Source organism: Myotis davidii, unplaced genomic scaffold, assembly GCF_000327345.1.
Source record: "Myotis davidii unplaced genomic scaffold, ASM32734v1 scaffold142, whole genome shotgun sequence".
NCBI lineage: Eukaryota > Metazoa > Chordata > Mammalia > Chiroptera > Vespertilionidae > Myotis > Myotis davidii.
The window spans coordinates 4,834,272-4,852,625 of record NW_006294400.1 but is presented as its reverse complement, the minus strand read 5'-3'; the positions used below and the strand labels follow the sequence as shown (position 1 = coordinate 4,852,625).

At 46.5% G+C, this 18,354-nt stretch overlaps 1 protein-coding gene across 2 annotated transcripts in view; it reads left to right on the top strand.

Moving 5' to 3' along the window:
- The window catches only part of RABGAP1 (RAB GTPase activating protein 1), a 126,668-nt gene extending 110,240 nt beyond the window's left edge, over nucleotides 1-16,428 (top strand). For both annotated transcript variants that reach the window (XM_015567104.1, XM_006768604.2), the window contains exons 20-26: nucleotides 7,835-7,927; nucleotides 8,301-8,411; nucleotides 10,251-10,355; nucleotides 11,154-11,237; nucleotides 11,653-11,724; nucleotides 13,310-13,507; nucleotides 14,758-16,428. In XM_015567104.1, the coding sequence (XP_015422590.1) occupies nucleotides 7,835-7,927; nucleotides 8,301-8,411; nucleotides 10,251-10,355; nucleotides 11,154-11,237; nucleotides 11,653-11,724; nucleotides 13,310-13,507; nucleotides 14,758-14,871 (777 nt within the window). In that variant the 3' untranslated portion in view covers nucleotides 14,872-16,428. The remainder of the gene's footprint in view (nucleotides 1-7,834; nucleotides 7,928-8,300; nucleotides 8,412-10,250; nucleotides 10,356-11,153; nucleotides 11,238-11,652; nucleotides 11,725-13,309; nucleotides 13,508-14,757) is intronic.
- Nucleotides 16,429-18,354: the final 1,926 nt, after the last annotated feature.

Below are 18,354 nucleotides of genomic sequence, written 5' to 3'. Positions count from 1 at the left end.
GCCGGGGGGGGGGGGCGGGGCGGGGCAAAGTCCCTCTGGACATGGAGAAGGGGGCTCCTGCTATGGAATGGTTTGGAATCTAGCTTTTTAACTTTTTGGTGTACAATTTAGAAATGAAACATTGACTCTGGCTCATTGAAATTCCATTCCATTATATTTTTATTTTTAAAAAATTGTGGCTTGGTTTTCAGAGTTGTGCTTCCTGATTGAGAATACTTTGCCACACATGCAGTCCAGGAAACAAAGATCTATTTTTCTTATTGTCATTGTTGTAACATTTATAATGTTGTAATTTCTGGTATTTGTATAGTTTTTGGAAGTATCTCATTTCTTCCAATGTTACCTTATGAGGTACATAGGGCAAATCAAGTGTGGAAACTGAGGCATACAGAAGTCAGGTAACTTACCGAAGTGGTACTGGCTGGGCACTGACAAGCCCTAGTGGAACTCAGGCCTTCAGACTTCGCATTCGCAATGTGCTTTCCACTCCTTTGCAGAAATACAACAGGAGTTAAGTTTATTGTGGCAATACCCAAAACAGCCACAAGATGGGGGTGTTGTTCAAAAAGGTGTGTATTCCTTCCTGTACCTGTGTGTGTGTCCCATTATGTCTGTCTTTTCTCTCTTTTCTACCCTTTTACTTCTCCCCTTCTCCTTAGTTTATTATGGGACTAACATATTTATTTTTTGAGGAATTTTTGATCTGTTCTTCATCTGTAATTTAATAGCATGTATAAAAACTCATTTAGCGGTCCATTGATTTTCTCTTTTTTTATGGGTCAGTGCCCTGAAATAGAAAATTTTTTCACTTCTGCTATGAGGTCTAAAAGGAATTTCATTTTTAACGATTGTTCTAGGAGTTAATGAATGGCCCTAGTAGCTCCATAACCCATTCATACTCATAACAATACTATGCATTATTTAGAGGGGGGTGGGAATACAATCACATTTAGATCTTTTAAATTTTTGATTTGAGAATTATGTTAAAGCAATGGTTTATGTCTTTACAGGTATTTTAGAGAATAAGTCAGATATATGAGGCTAGTTTAGAAGAAACAGGAAACAGCTGAAAGAGATGGCTCAGTTGGTTTCTTAGATCAAGCTTGAAGACTTGACCCTTTTGTTGTAGAATCCTCACTAAGGTGAAATGTAATTTCTGAACCACTGTTTCACTAGAATTTATAAAAGTGATTGTGCTAGACTTCAAACTACCTGTAAGAAAAGATATTATTACAAAAACCAAATAGCGGTATCTCCAAATTAATGCAATCCTAATCACTTGCTATTTGGGGAAACAGAAAACTCTTTTGCATTTGGGAATCTTTTCCTTGGGGAATATTTTTATTTATGAGCTAAAAGCCACACTAGTTTGAATTTCATTCTCTGCTCTTATCATTTGTGTAGTTAATGTGCATTAGGATTAGGGCTTTAAGCTCTATGATTGCAGTGACTTCATCAGTCTTTCCTTGGTGTGTTCACAGAATCTTCCATAGTGTCTATACATGGTAAGCCAATCATTGCAATGACGACATGAGGTCATTTTTCAAATGTATACATAAAGCTTAGAAAATTGAAGAAAACTCCTAAAGGGTATAAAATTTCTAAGTCATGGAATAGGGATTAGATCCTGGGAGTTTGACTCTAAAGTCAGTGCTTATTGTCACTGTGCTTTACTGTAAAGGAGGGATTGAATGAACAGGACAAGCTTAGTCTGTGTCAGTGTTGAAACTCTGTGTCTACACTGAACCTAAGTTCAGTTTTCCCTGTAACTAGACCAGGCTATAGTTTTACTTCTTTGCTTGTTGTAACCTTTTAGAATTGGATTTCATGAGGAAACTCCTGAGTGGCTGCTCTTTCTCTACACTATACCCTAAATTTTTCAATGTCGTAAGGGTAGGCAGTGGTCACTCCCTTCTTATTTTAATAAGTTGGTCTCCCCTGGTGCTTATCTGTGTTTAAGTTCTCTGCTACTAATTTGCTTCTTCATTTTAGAAAAATACTCTGATGGTAGGACCAGAATGCCTAATTCTATTTAGTGATTTTAGAGCGAGTTTGAGTCTAAACTATTTGAACAAATGAAATAAAAAGGCCCAGAGATTAAATAGAATGTTGATTTGTTTCAAGTGGTTACAAGGGCAGGCCTTGGAGTCGCATGGCTCTCATCCTGGCTCTGCCTGTGCCCTGTGACCCAGGGTAGTTAACACAGCAGGGTTGGAGAGAGAGCCATAAAGATGAAGCCTTTAATGTAGCTGCTGAACTTCGGATGATCATATCATCCCTTGGCCTGCCCTGTTTTGACCTCTGCCCAGGCATCTCTTTAAGTCAGTTAAAGTCAGTAAACATTTATAGATTTTCTTACGTGTCAAGAACTGTCCTCAGTACTGAGCATGCTGCAGAGATGGATAAGAAGCAAGAATCATCCTGGATCACTGTTCTTGTGCTGGCGTCGTCACTAAGCAGTCACTGTACCTGCCTAGGTCTCGATTCCCCATCAATAAAATGAGGGTGATAATTCCTGCTATACCCATTTCAGAGACGTGTTTGGAAGATTAAATAAAATGGTAGGTATAGCGGTATCTTGTTATCTTGACAGTCCTGTGTGAATCTCAGGTTCTTCTAACTACTGAAAAGCCAAGTTCTTAACCAAGCATTCAACAAGAGGAAGGTGGGCTTGGTCAGATTTCTTTATTTTGGCTATGAGGACTTTGGAGTCAGGATCTCCTTAACGTACAAGACCTCTTCCTACCCACCCACTCACCCAGACAATATCCTTGAACCCTGCCATGCAGACCACTAACATTCATCCTCCCACCTTTGCCGACTCCCTATGTCTCCAGCCCAGCGAGGGGCTTTTGGGAATTCGCTCCTCTTTCCTGTCGGCAGCCCATTTCCTGCTCTTTTGTGTGAAATGGGCTTTGTTTAAATGGCTCATTTTCTGCAGCACATGTGCAGAGGATAGTTCTGCTTCTGATTCTATTAATAAAAGTAGTAGCTACCACCAAGTAAAAGACCTCACTCTGTGCGGGGCACTCAGTGAGCTCTTCAAATGTTTTATATCATGTGGTCCTCATAACCTCAGTCCTTAACAGGCTTGTGGTGGTTTTCACAGATGAAGAACCTGAAGCTGAGGTAAGGCAGCTTGACCTTAGTTACACAGTGAGTCATTAGCAGAGCCAGGACTCGAGTCTTGGTCTGTCCACTTCTGCAGCCACTCCCTTTCTCCCACTCTGGGCGTTGACATCCCTGCCTGTGCCAGAGGCTGGCAGGTGCTGCCTTTCCCAGGGCATGTGGCCCCTGTGTGAAGAGAGAGCAGTATCCGATTCCTGTGAAAATTGATGATGGGTCGCCAAAGGGAGGGATTTGGGACTAGCTCTGTACTTCTCCCAAAATGTCAAACTGACAAGTTCCAAGTCTCCACTGTCGAATTCTAAGTTTCTTAACTGGGGACTATGTATGGCTGGGCCCCAGGGAGCCCGTGAGCCCTCCGAGATGGTATGTAGAATGTTGCTGTGGGTGGGTAGGGGCAGAGTTGCCTTCTGTGCTCTTTTATGAGGACATTGCTTTTTATGGGAACCATGGCTCTCAGGACACTTCCAGTTTGGTTCTATTCCTGACATGTTAGGAACCTGTGTACAGATTGCAATGGGTATAACATTGGTTTTACCTACATTTAGTACAAACTTGGTCTTATCCCAGGAAACTCTTAGATTTCCCCCCCAAAGAAGAACATTTAAACAAAAACTTTTAAATACCTTTTTTTTAACCCTCACCTGAGGATATACTTTTTTAGTGTTGTTTTTGGGGGGTGGAGGGGTGTAGAGGAGAGACATTGATGTGAGAGAGACATCGATCAGTTGCTTTCTTTATGCGCCTTGAGGGGGTCAAACCCACAACCTAGATATGTGCCCTGACCTGAAATCAAACCTGCAACCTTTTTGGTGTAAGGGACTATGCTCCCACCAACTGAGCCACCCAGCCAGGGTTCAAATATAATCTCTGAGGGCAAAAATGCCACTGTGTGTGAAGCTGTGATTTCCACCGCCTCCTTAGAGGTATCAGCCAACAGAGGGTGTGATTCCTGGCTCTGGGGCTGATTCCATATCTGTCCTACTTCCTGAATTCAATTAAAATGTTATTGGTATAACTAAGAGACAGACAAAATGACCCTTGAACTTTTTAGAGTGGGGACTATGTCTCTATTCATTAAGTATTTTCATGCTTACTCTGGGTCAGGCATTCAGAATTTTGCAATGAATAATAGTTCCTGCCCTGTGGAGTTTGCATATTGTGACCTGTATACATCTTTGTATTGTAATGCCTACAAAGAACATTCCCCTTATCTATGCTCAGTTGTTGGGTAAATAAATGCCCCTGCTGCATCCTGATTATAGATTTAAAGGATGGCCATTGGCTTTGATTTGTTCAGTATCTGATTATTGGAGTCCCGATTGTGTTGTAGGCATTAAACTGGGCACTGGAGATGGTGGTAAGCAAAGCAGATGCGGCCTGCTACCTGTTGGGAAGACAGACAATTAAGTAAGCAAATAAGTAAATAATTGTGGACTTGGACAGGTGCATGAAGGAACTGCCCTGATGTCACGAGAATATATAAGGAAAGACCTGCCTGATGGGGGAAGGTGTCAGGGAAGGGTTCCTACTGAAGTGATGTTGGAGCGCTCATTTGAGAGGTGAAGAGGGTGTGGGCCTGTGCAGGCAGAGGGGCCAGGCTTGCATTGGACGCTCACTTTGTTGCCATTTCCATTCAGAGGAAAGTAGATGTAAAGGGTGGTCAGTGTAATTCATCGTTTCTGTGCACTCTGTGTGGGCAGGGGATGAGGGAGAAATGTTCTGACCTGGAGACTGATAATGAGACAGGCAGGCGAGAGGTGGGTTCCGGTCTCTCCTGGGTGCAGCTGCATGTGGAGGCTGCATTGGTGCCTCTGCTGCTGGTGCCTCTCCATTCCCCATTGCGGGGTCAGGAATCAGCCTTCTTTGTGGGGTCTGTGCCTCAGAGACAGCCTGAACTAGTTGGCTCTGGTGTGCAGCCATCCATGCTCTGAGAGGCAGGGTCTGAGAGGCAGGGTCAGTGCGAGCCCATGATAAGCAGTGCTGCTTTTACTTATTTTTGTTTGTGATGGGGTTAGTGGGTAAGGGTTTAAGGGAGGGAGGGAGTAAGAAGGAAACAGAACCAGTGAGGCTGAGCAGTGGGGAAGGGAGCCTGAGCCGGTGAGAAAGTCTGGGCCACGGAAGACGGAGCTTTGCCTGTGCTCAGTCCTGGTACAGAAGCCCAGAGTCATTGTGAGAGTTCTTTCTAACAGCATGTACTTTGTATACTTAATTATAAAAGCACCTTATGCTCACTGCAGAACACTTGAAAAACATGGGAAATGCATAAAGAAATGCCCATATCTTATCATGAAAATCTAAGAATCCATGAGATAACCAAATGTCGAGGGTCCAGCATTTATCAGGTGCTCGTTAGGCACGCACAGCTGTGCCATGTTGAGGGAGAACCGGCCCTTTAGTCTTAGAACGAGGCTTTTATAATTAGGGGTAATGAAATGTAGAAGACATTATTTTGTAATTAGCCTTTTAAAATGTATGTTTATAGGAAAAAATTGTTAATTCTTCCTTGCCCCTGCATGAGAATGAAAGTTGGAGAATCCTGAAGATTTGTGAGAATGTTCTGTAGGATTTAATGTCAGTTCTTTTTTTTTTAATGAAGCACTAAGGGGAGACTTGTAACCAGCCCTCCTTGTTATTTACCACACTGACAGCAGAGAGCGCTGGGAGGCGGTTTTTGCCTCCCACACGTCTCCTTTAGTTTCTGTTGCTCCACTATTGATCTGTTAGGATAGTTTATACACTTGTTGATCATGCAGATGTTTTATTTAAGTGCTTTCTTTGTGAATGACAAAGAAATATATATATATTTATCTATATATATAAAAGCTTAAGTGACTGTTACGACCGGATGACTGGCCAGTAGCTATGATGTGCACTGACCATCAGGGTGCAGACGCTCAATGCAGGAGCTGCCCCCTGGTGGTCGGTGTGCTCCACAGCCAACCTCCTGCAGCCGGCCAACCTCCCTCGGTCCCTTCCCCCCCAGCTGGCTGGCCCAGTGGGCCCTGATCACCAGTCAGGTCGAGCAACCCCACCTGTGCATGAATTCATGCCCCGGGGCCTCTAATTATACAATAAAAGTTTACCCCGGCATTGGCCTTAAACCACAGAAGATCTGAGTTTAAAGATGTCACTCCCCCACTTGTAGCCTCACCCGCAAGTGTTTAATGGACATCTCTGTAACTGCAGCCAGGGCGCAGTGCTGTGTGCTTGGTGGCCTCGCCTTGGGCGGCAGCCAGTCCCCAGGATCAGCTCTGGTTGAAGCAGACATCAACATCTCGAGGAGCACAGGGGCCTAGAGTTGGTGGGAGGGGGAACACCAGCAGCGCGAGTGAGGTGGGACCAAGAACTGGAGGCACTGCAGACTCGGGCCTGTCCCATCCCCTGTAGGTCTCAGTTTCTTCATCTGTAAAATGAGAAAAGTTGGACTAGACAAGCTCAGTTTCCTCATTGCCTGAAACTGGCAGCTGAGATTTGTGAGGCAGCATGGTGCTCATTCTTGAAGCTTTGGGAAGGGATGAGCGTTAGCTTGTAATCATTCCTTAAGTTGCATATACCTGTTTTATCACTTTTCTGTTTCTTATATTTTATAATTCTTAAAAATATAATTTTAAAAACACCAAAGAGAATGGGTTAGTGGGTTAGAGGAAGGAATAAAACAAAAGACTAAGGGTTGTGTCTTGAGGATGCCCTTAGTTTTGGTCCAGATTGAAGAAAGAAAAGGGTTAATGAGTAAAAGGGGAAACAGCCTGTTCGGGAGGAGAGCTCAGAGGAAGGGAGAAAGGATCTCGAGAGGAGAGGAGCGGGTTGGTCATGGTAAAGCCTGAAAGTCAAGAGATTGAAATCTAGTTGGGAAGAGAGAGAGTGCACTGGATGGAGTGAAAAAGAAATCAAGAAACCACTCTGATCTTCAAAAGGATATTTTATAAAGAGTAGTTAGAGCCGGAGCTTGACTTAGATTAAAGAGAGGCCCTGAAGCAGTGGAAGTGACGGGTAGAGACCTGTGGTTGGCGTGGTTGTTGGTAAGAAAAAGCTTGAGAGAAAGAGGACAGTAGTTTGATGGGGCAGAAGAGCAGCCAAGTGGAGTGGTCAGCAGAGCTGTGTGTTGAAGGACAGAGAGAATTGTGCCTGTTTGATAGCACAGGAGCTAGTAGAGAGGAAAGTTGACAGGTAGTAGGACAGTGAGATGGCTGTAGCTAAACCTCGGGTGGAGTCGAGCTGCCTGGGTTCAAATCCCAGATCTGCCAGCCCCTCACTGAGTGACTTTGGTCAAAGTACGTAACCTCCTTATACCTCAGTTAAGTTGTATATAAAATGAGGAGGAGGAGGATAAAGAATACTGTACGTGAGGGCAGAGATTTGAAGCCTCTTGTAGCCATGCTGGTGGGTGCTAGGTAAGATGGGGATGGGGATGGGGATGATGATAGGGACAGTGGGACCCAGGCTCAGATAGGAAGAGCTCTCTGTCGGTGGTCCTTCTAACCCTTAGTAAAAACTGTGAGCCAGTTACTCCCAACAGAACCCTGGACACAGTAGCCATTGAGTGAGAATTCTGGGTCCTGGACGGTGCCCCATTCTGCTGATTTCCCTCCCAAATTAGAAAATAACATTTTCATAGTGACTGGGGACAGCCCTGTCCTTAGTGAAGTCCCGGAAGCGCCCACCCCTTTCTGATACTTTTTAATTCATGCTGTGGTTTATCCTACAGATTAGTCAGAAGAAGCTGAAAAAATATGAAAAGGAATATCACACCATGAGGGAACAGCAGGCCCAACAGGAAGACCCCATCGAACGATTTGAGGTTCGCCTTTCATTTCATATAATTGTGCCTGTAACAACAGCCTTGTTGCGTTCCTTTTAAAATTCAGTGCTACTGTTTCTAGATTCAAGTTTCAGTTTGAGTTTGCAAATAAGAAAAAGTTTGTTTTGCTTCAAACGAGCGGCCTCGTTTGTTACAGTTCGGTGGCATTTTGGCACCGTTAATAAGACATAGTTACTTGACGAGGTCACTTTTCAGTTAAGTTTTCCTGAAATTATTGATTGGTAGCCCATTAGGACCAGCTACATCTCCCACAATTTCCATAGGACTCAAGGGAGTTTTGAAGGTTAGCCCTGAAAAACTGTCATTGTCATCTGATATTTATGTCTGTAACTGGTTTCTTTTAATCTTTCAGCGGGAGAACAGGCGTTTACAAGAAGCGAACATGAGGTTGGAACAGGAAAATGACGACTTAGCCCACGAGCTTGTGACCAGCAAGATCGCGCTGCGCAAGGACCTGGATAACGTGAGTCTGACTCGGCTGCAGGGAGAGATTGTGTTCAACACTGACTTCTCCTTAATCACGTGAAATTACTGTGTTCGTTGTTCTGGTTAGTTACCCTCTGAAGGTACAGCTCTTGCCAGCATTCCTTCCCCCTCTTCCCACAGGGGTCAGTGATGAGCTCAGGAAACCGTCCTTCAGTCCTTGAACTTCCTCCCAAGCATTGTTGGATTGAGAGGCTTCTGGCTCGTTCTCATGCTGCCACAGTTGGCAGTAGCATGTAATCACTATGATTTTCTTCACCTCCCCCTACAACAAGAAGAGACTTTGTTTCTTGCATATTCTGTGCCTGTTGACTGAGCACTGCCGGTTATAACAAAGCCCGGTGCCCAGGATGCTTGATTTCATCAGGAATTTCTGTTGGCAGATAGGCCGTCTTTCTTTGCTTCTCCCAATCTTGAGTTTGAGGTGATGGCTTTTCTGGCGGGCATTTGTCCATTCTCTCAACAACAGGCCTCCCTTAGAAGAAGTGTAGTCTCTCATTCAGGGTTTAGATCAGAGGTTGCAAGCTTTTTCGGTAAAGGGATAGATAGTAAATATCTTCGGTTCTGTGGGCCACGTGGTCTCTGTCATGGCTCTTCAGCTTTGCCACTGGTGCAGAACTAGCTGCACATCAATAGTAAGTAAACGAATGAGCATGGCTGTTTGCTTATGATAAAACCTTATTTGTAAGAACCAGTGGATTTGGTGCATCAGCCAGAGTTTACCAGCACCTGACTTAGGTAGGTTTCCCTGTCAGGCTCCTAAGATTACTTTCCTGCTCATAGGTTTCCTGATGTTCTAGAAGGAGGCTCAGGCTGCTGAGGGTTAACAGGGAACTTACATGATACAGTGTACCAGTCGTGTCTGTGACCCATGAGGCCCTTGCTCCACCGAATGTGTGCGAAAATGGTGTGCACTGCTATATCCCTCACTGCCCTCTGTGCTGCCACAGTCATTCATTCCTCGGTGTCCTGGGACTGTCCGTGTCGGGGACTCATATCATTTTCACTGGGACCCACAGGTCTGCCTTCCAGACCTTTGTGTGTCTTGGGAGAAATGGGTGGAGGATTGCCATTAATGGAATAAAAACAGGAAAGGGGTGGCTTCCTTTATCAGGTGACAAGGAGACCAAACTGTGGAACTTGTTTGATGAAGCAGAGGAAATACTGAGAGTTTAGAGGAAGAAAACCAGAATTTATTATAACTATTAGTGATTATGACAGCTTCTGTTTACCGAGCGTTTACTATGTGCTAGAGCAGTGATGGCGAACCTCTGACACGCGTGTCAGAGGTGACAGGCGAACTCATTTTTTTGGTTGATTTTCTTTGTTAAATGGCATTTAAATATATAAAATAAATATCAAAAATGTAAGTCTTTGTTTTACTATGGTTGCAAATATCAAAAAATTTCTATATGTGACACGGCACCAGAGTTAAGTTAGGGTTTTCCAAAATGCTGGCACGCCGAGCTCAAAAGGTTTGCCGTCACTGAGCTGGACACTGTGCTTAGTCCTTCCCACACTTTGTCCCTCAGATGCAGAGCGAGGCTCAGACAGGCTTTCCGTGACTTGGCCAGGGGCACGTGGTCAGGGAACGATGGGATGGGGCCTAGGCTACCTGAGGCCGAGGCTGTGCTCCTGACCAGTGCCTTTCCCGACCTCAGAGCCAGCACTTGGGCATGAACCTCGTCTCCGGGCGACCGTGGGCGTATTGTCTCTCCTGTCCCCATCACAGTTCCCCTTAAAATGGGATTGTGCTGGGTGATTCAGAACCCTTTAGCTCTCAGTTCTTGTCACTAACAGCATCTCTTAAATGTTTCAGGCTGAGGAAAAGGCAGATGCACTGAATAAGGAGCTGCTTATGACCAAACAGAAGTTGATTGATGCAGAAGAAGAGAAAAGACGGCTGGAAGAGGAGTCTGCTCAGGTAAGGGAGCTTCGCCCGCCCATAGCCCTCTGTGTCCTGCGGACACTTGATGGTGGGAGTGTGGCTGGAGGCTTCCTGTTGGCACTGGAGAAGCTGGGACAGGTGGCTTCAGTTTCCGTGAGCCTTTTTAATGTACCGTGTAAAGCGTAATGATTCTTAATAATTAAAGCACAGTGAGGCAAGAGAAACCCCTGTGTGTCCACATCTGAGTGGCAAACAATAGGGTTAGCATCTCTGCAGAAGGAAAGCAACACCCTAACATGTCTGGCTCTTCTACCTGTCCACTGACATGTCCTCCGAGAGCAAACTGGAAGGCTTGTCCGCAGCCAGCTCCAGTCACTGGGGGACAGACCTGCAACCATAGGAAGAGCTTAGGGTGCTGGGTACCCTGGGGCCAGCCCCGTCCCTTTCCCCCCAGTTTTCCATAAAGGTAACTCCTGGTCTCAGACAGGGCTGCCTGAGGTGCGAGGTGACGGCACTTTACACAGACGGGAGGTCAGTTACTGAGGGGCCGTGGGACTCCACCAGCTCCATCGCTGCTCTGTGTCCTCCTCAGGCCCACAGGCCGCGTTGCTCTCAGGCAGAAGCTTCAGCAAACCCCAGAGTGGGGTGGGGTGGGGTGTTTGGGACATTTTGACTCTTCCCTCCCTCTCCTGGCATCAAGAAAACGGGTCAGTGATGCCAAGAAGTAAGCGGGAGGGAGGGAGGGAGGGTCCTGGCAGAGTCAGGTCTGGACTTGGTGGGAAGCCCTTTATATTTCCCTTCAAACACTCACTTCTGCCTCTTCCATGTACGCAGCTAAAAGAAATGTGTCGGCGGGAACTCGACAAGGCAGAATCTGAGATTAAAAAAAACAGTTCTATCATCGGTGACTACAAGCAGGTGGGTCCACGCACCAGGGATTGGGCTGTGTCCCCTCCTCACCCAAGAGCTTCCGGCTCTGACCAGTCACTTCACGCCCAGCCACGTTGCCTCGCTGGTCAACTGCAGAGTAAGGGAAAGGGCTGCAATCTCAGTGTGTGGGTAGAGCACCAGGCATAGTGAGTGCCCAGCATGCATGTGGGCACTTGTAAGTGAAGCCACACTGTTCCTGGGAGCATTTCAGGTGCAGGTCGCACCTTCTGTGCATGTGTGTTTCATGGTGCAGAATCGGTGGCCATCGCGGGTGGTGCTCACGGGCCTGCAGGTCCCAGGCTGGTGGGTGCAGGGGGCTCCTGCTGAGTGTGGACCCAGCCCCGAGTATGCAGCTGATGGTGTGGCTCCAGATTTTCATTTGATGTCATGTCTGTTCCTTCAGATTTGTTCTCAGTTGAGTGAAAGATTGGAGAAGCAGCAGACAGCTAATAAAGTGGAAATTGAGAAAATTCGGGTAAGTCTTCCTTTTTCAAAGAAATTTCATAGCACCTAGCTCAGTTTATGGCTGTAACCAGCACTGCACATTTTGAGTAAGGGCAGTACTTTGATTTCAGAAGTGAGAGAAGCTGACACCACAGCCTGACTCAGTAGTTGACAGCTGATCCTGTGCTTGTGTCCTCTGGAGGGGAATACAGATGAGACCCAAAGAGCTCTGGCTTTAGATCTCAAAATCCAAGGTCCTTGTCCTTATAAATGTGTACAGCATCTCCTCCGGGGAGTTTGTAAGCAAAACAGGCGGCTCTAGATTCCGGTGCTGCCGCGTGGGCAGTGCATGCTGCGCAGCAGTGGGGCCTGCAGGCCAGGACTGCGGTGTGACTTGTCCCGCCCACCTGCGTGGACACTTCTTCTGCTGTCACAATGATCCACCTGCCACGACGACGACTTGACTTTTTAAAGTGTAGTTGTTGCCAATTGGGAGCTTTTGTAACGATGCTTCTTTTTTTAAGCTGTACCTGTAGAAGAGTACTTACCAAATTTTACTAAGATGAGTCATCTTAGTAAACACTTCCAGCCCCGACAAGAAGTGTTTAACCAGCAGTAGGTATTTTTTAAATATAATTTGTTGTCTGATTCCAGAACTAATAAAACTCATTGCAGAAAATTTGGAAGAGTATATAAGAAAAAAGCCTCTTACAATCTTTTTTTAAATACATTTTTATTGATTTCAGAGAGAAAGGGGGGGTGGGGGGAGAAACATCAGTGATGAAAGAGAACCATTCATCAGCTGCCTCCTGCATGCCTTATACTGGGGATTGAGCCTGCAACCCAGGTATGTGCCTCAACTGGGAATTGAACCATCACCTCCTGGTTCATTAGTTGATGCTCAGGCACTGAGCCACGCCTGCTGGTCACCCCCTGCAGTCTTGTTATCCACAGGTAGCGTCACCATCATGCACACTTGGTTGTATATGCTTTCAGTCTTCGTTCTGTTTAACATACACAATTTCATTCATTCGAAGATACGCAGTCACACTCACATCTCTGAAATCGGGGCAGGTTTTGGTTTAGTTGGCAGAATGTTTTCTTAGAAGAACATAAGATGATGTTTCTTATAGTCAGTGGCATCTTATTTTGATGAATAAAAAAAATATATTTTGAAAATATATTTTAACCATACTATAGATACATTTTTTGTTTACCATGTTATGAAAAATTCCTCAGAAACTTAGAGGCTGCATACTTACTATATAAATACAGCCCAGTGTATTGAGTTTCTCCCAGGTGTTGGGTAGCTTCTCTCTCATTCTGCAGTGAAAATCCTTGTACATAAATCATATCTAGTCACTGCTGCTTCATTTTTTAGCCAAGGTTCTTAGATATGGTTACTGACCGGATCATGACATCAGACTGTTTTTACTGCTTTCAGTGTACAGCGCCAGGTGGTTTTCCCCTAGGCCGTCTACCTGGTTACAGGGGCAGATTTTCAGAAGCTGTGGTGCCCACTGAGAAGTCACCTCTCGGCTCCAGGAGGGTGATGCTCACACTTTCTAAACGACCAGTTCTCTTCTTGTCTCTTTACATCTGACATTCAATTTTAGCAAAAAGTAGATGACTGTGAGCGCTGCCGAGAGCTTTTCAACAAAGAAGGGCGCATAAAGGGCGTCAGCGCAGCTAAGGAAGCTTTAGATGAGGACACAGATGAGGAGAAGGAGACGCTCAAGAACCAGCTGCGAGAGATGGAACTGGAGCTGGCCCAGACCAAGCTGCAACTGGTGGAGGCCGAGTGTAAGATACAGGTAACAGCACGCACCCCCCCACCTCCCCGCCCTGGGACCAAAGCGCTGCCTCTTCTCTTGCTGCCATGAGACTCGGACTGGCCAGAGGGGTCCTGGTGTGGGGAACGCCAGCATGACCTTTAGGGGTTGGGGCTCTTTTCTCTTGTCAGCTTTGACTATGATGCTCACGGGAAGAAGCCCGTTACGTGTTATTTACCAGTGGATATTGACGTGGCCTGTCCTAAGCATTGACCTTTTCCCTAATGATAATTACCAAGCTTGGGAGCTTCTTGGTGGAGCAGAGAATACGTGCTTTCAAGTCACAGCTGTACTGTCAGAGTCTTCAACCTTGAGTTAGTAACCTCTCTACATTCCAGTCTCATCTGCAAGTGGAGATGATGAGTGAGGACAAGGAGATAATGCATAGAAAGGGTTTACACAGTGTGTGTGGGCTTCATAAATGCCGGCTCTTATGTCCCAGCTCCCATCACGTAGCTAGCTTGGTGACTTTGGACATGTTACCTAATTTATCCGAGCCTCCATTCCTGGTGAAGGAATTGGGGCTGGTCTTGGTCCTCTTTATACTGTCTGGCTAGTTCTGTCAGCACCAGTGCTGAGCACAAGGAACCAAGCTTAGGCTGGGCCTCCCGCATCTCATACATTCACTGGGTACCTGCTCTTCGCCAGACCCTGTTCTCGATGCTGGGGCGGCAAAGCTAAGACATGGCTCATGGGACTGCCCAGGACAGGCAAGCAGTGTCTGAGCTGTGATCAAAGAATTGGACAGGTTGCAGCTACAGAAGAGAAAGAAGATTGGCATTCCCGGGGGAGGGAGCAGCACAGGGAGGTGTGGGCTTGCCCAGCAAGGAGCCCCAGGGAGTAGGGGTGGATGTGGGTGCTGATCTGAAACAGCCTGCGTGTTGGCCCAGACCGACGTCTCAAGTGCCTTGCTCAGGAGTGTAGACTGTAAGATTCTTTCTGCAAGTCCATGATGCAGCCTTACCCAGGCATGAGCTCTGTGTGCCTGATGTGCAGCGGTGGACAAGGGAGGGAGGTGTTTGTTTAGGAGGCAGTGTTAATAAACTAGGCAAGAAACAAGGAGGGCTTAACAGCTTTAGGCATTCCAGCTCTTTCCATGTCAGTTTGAGACGGGGGAATTTCCAGAGGCCTCTCAAAAGTAAATAGACAGAATTCCTGTCCTGGCTCAGCTCTTGGGGAGGCAGCGTCTTCGGCACTGGAGCCAGCATCCTCATGCAGTCTTCCTCTTGCAGGACTTGGAGCACCATTTGGGCCTTGCCCTAAATGAGGTACAAGCAGCCAAGAAGACGTGGTTTAACCGAACACTGAGCTCCATAAAGACAGCAACTGGCGTTCAAGGGAAATAGACGTGCTGAGAGCAGCTGCAGCCTCCAGACACCATCAGAAAACACCACCTTTTGTTGCCTTCTTTGGCCAGATGTGTGATTCTGTGACATGTCCCAGGACCAGATGTACCTAAGTCAGATTCCTAGAAGCATATTGGTAGGTCATTGGCCCAGAGCTCCTGAAGCAGGCGCCTCTGGGGTAAGGCTCTCCTAACTACTGACACTAACAGGCCTGCTAGCCCAGCGGCTGCTCTGGACGCTCTAGGAAATCACTCCCGGGCGACTCCCAGGCTCACCCAGCCCACAGGCTGAGCTGACGTGATCAGATTTGGGGGGAACCCTTTCAGGCTGTTGGTTTTTTTTCTAAATCTTTAACTTTTTTTTTTTTTTTTTTTAATACACGTTATATATACTGTGGCTGGGTGGGGTGGGGCAGAGGATCAGGAACTCCAGTAATTCTTATCTGCGTCAGTGCCAGCAGAGGGTCCTCTGGGTATTGGAGAAGCACTTTGTTTTAAAGAGGAGGGTTTCATGGGTGCAGTGAAGCAGTCTAGTTTTGTTAAACTATATGATGCACAGGTTTTGGTTTGGCATTTTTCACGTCTCAGATCAATTCTATGCAACTCTCATGGTTCCTGTTGTTTTTTAGTGTTAGCTGCCAAAATGACTTCACAGGGCTGGGGTAGGTGACCATGAGACTGGATTAATCATAATGTGGACAAATCTTATTTTGCTCAATGTGTCATGTGTGTATATGTATATATATAAAAAAATATCTTTTCCCAATGCCCCCAAATGACAGTGTTTAAATCCCAGACTAGGACTGATCTGCACAACTTAATTATGTGGTTATGTGGGCACTTAATTTCACTCCAGGTCTGTTGGGTTCTGCTCTCCTCCCTGCCGTTCTGAGAATTGTGACAAGCTCCCTCACTTCGAGATTCCAGGTGTTTTGCACAACAGATTGTGTACGTGAGGAGGACACTGAGCTCTGTGTGTGTCTGTGTAAATGTACATGTGGGACGCCCAGGCCCCATCCTGCTGGCCCGTGTCCTCCCCTGGAGTGTGGCTGGGTGCAAACCTCGCTGTTTAAATGGGCTGCAAGTTCTCGCTTCAAAACTATGGAATGGAGGTTTTAGCACCTTTTTTTAAACAAACAAACACAGACTTTTAATTTCTATAGTGATGTGCCGGCAGGCTGTCTTGCAGATGGTTCGTCGTCGTCTCTGCGTGGTAGGTTACAAGAGGCGCTGGTTTGTATGTAGACACTTGGGTTGTTTTGTATCTTTTCCCATTGCCCATTGGCTGTACTGACACTTGCTGAGGTCATCTGTGTTAACGTGGAGGTAACAAGTGGCAAGCCCTCCTCCCACCTCCCCCCCCACCACTTTGTGTCTTTCTTGTTCAGTTACCAAAACAGCTGTAAGCCCGTCTAAATCTAGGTGCGTGGACATTGTGTTAGGGTAGTCTTAGTGTGTTAACTTTATGAATTGAAATATAAACCAGTAAAATTGTATTACTATTTCTTCCGTTGGTTTTATTTTAACAGCATATTCATTAAATATTTTGGTACAAACAGCACTGCTTTGTAAAAACCAGTTTTATCACGTGCAGCATCTCCCCAACCCCCACTATCAGAGAAGTCAAATACCTCCATTCAGACCCTTTATAAGCAGCTGAGGTGTCAGGCCCATAGGGTGAGAAGACACAGGCTCCGCCTTCATCGTGAGCATTGCCCCGCTGAGAAATAGGCGAGGCACTATTTGTGTGTTCGAGGTTTAGGGAAATCATAAGGGTGTAATTAAAAGACAAAAGCATCTCACCCGGCTGAGATGGAAGAGTGAATTCCTGCCCAGAATGTGATTGTGCTGGAGAAACAGCTGAAGAGCAGAAAGGTAGGCAGATGACCTGAGTTCCAGGTCTGCTCTGCTGCAACTCAGAAGGGTAGCATGGACAGCCAGCTTGAAAAAGTTGCTTTCTATTCACTGGGAGCCACCCCACACCAGGGGATGAGGCTCCCATACCCTGCCTTCCTTACCGCCCCACCCCCTCTCTGCAGCAGGAAGAAGAACAGTGCTCCCCTCTCTGCCTGCCTGCCCTCCAGGACCTCAGCTACTACACCCAGGCTTTGGAGGAAGTGGGTTGAGATGCAGGCCACAAAGAAGGGAAGGTGGTGAGTGAGCCCCCCTGAAGCTGGGCAAGGGCCTGGGCCATGGCAGAGCATAGTGGTTTCTTTCCCTTTGCCTCTCACAGGCCGGCGGGTGTATTTCCACACGCCTGGCCACCCTGGGCAAGAATCCAGGACAGCCTTTTCTCGGCTTTTCCACTCCCAGGGGTCTCAGTGACCAGGAATTAGGGATTCAGTAGCAATCCTCACCTCTGCAGCTATGCCCTGGCCCAGACAAAGGAGTCCAAACACCAGTACGCCTCGGCACAGAGGCCTAACGTGCCTCAGAAGGAGTCCTCTTCTGGGAGGTCCCCTAGTTACGTGAGACCCACCCGCACCGGCAGCAGGTGTATGGGGTCCTGTGAGAACAGGGAGGGGGTATGCATTGGCAAGGGGAGTTTCCTGCACTGACAGCGAGGGGAAGTGCTGGACTCTGGAGCAAGAAGACAGTGTTGAGCACTGTGGTCTGATGAAGACAGCATGATGGGAGGTGAGACCGGGCCAGCAGGTAGGTCCAGGCCCAGGTGGCAAGGGCCATTTGGATATTTATAACATCATTCCAGGGCCATAGAAAATTACACCTTAAAAATTGGCCTGCTATATTTGGTCAAACATTTGATTAATCCCTAATGCAGTGTTGGCGAACCTTTTGAGCTTGGTGTGCCAGCATTTTGAATAACCCTAACTTAACTCTGGTGCCGTGTCAAATATAGACATTTTTTGATATTTGCAACCATAGTAAAACAAAGACTTATATTTTTGATGTTTATTTTATATATTTAAATGCCATTTAACAAAGAAAAATCAACCAAAAGAATGAGTTCGCGTGTCACCTCTGACACGCATGTCATAGGTTCGCCATCACTGCCCTAATGCCTTGGCAGGGCCAGACCAAATGATTTCATGGGCCTCATGATCAAAGACTGCAGGCCAGATGTTCCCCATCCCTGCTTTTCAAAGAAATTTAGTCTCAAGATAGGTGATAAGCCCAGAAAGTCAAAACTTGATGAGAAAAAGGGGAGGAAACACCAGGAAGATAAATTGAGCTTTTAATGTATGGATTGGAGCTCACCTGGGAAATAGAAGTTGGAGATGTCCAGAACCGACACATCAGGAACTGTGTGGGCGGTGCCACCACAGCAGAGGCTGTTGGCAGTTCTGTTGTGGGGCTGTTCTGTGTGTCACAGGAAGGTTAGCAGCATCCCTGGCCTCTGCTCACTAGATACCAATAGCACACCCTACCACCACCAGTTGTCATAACCAAAATGTCTCCAGATACTGCCATATGCGCCCAGGGTAGGGGGAGGAGTTCCCCTGGTTGACAATCTTGTTCTGGC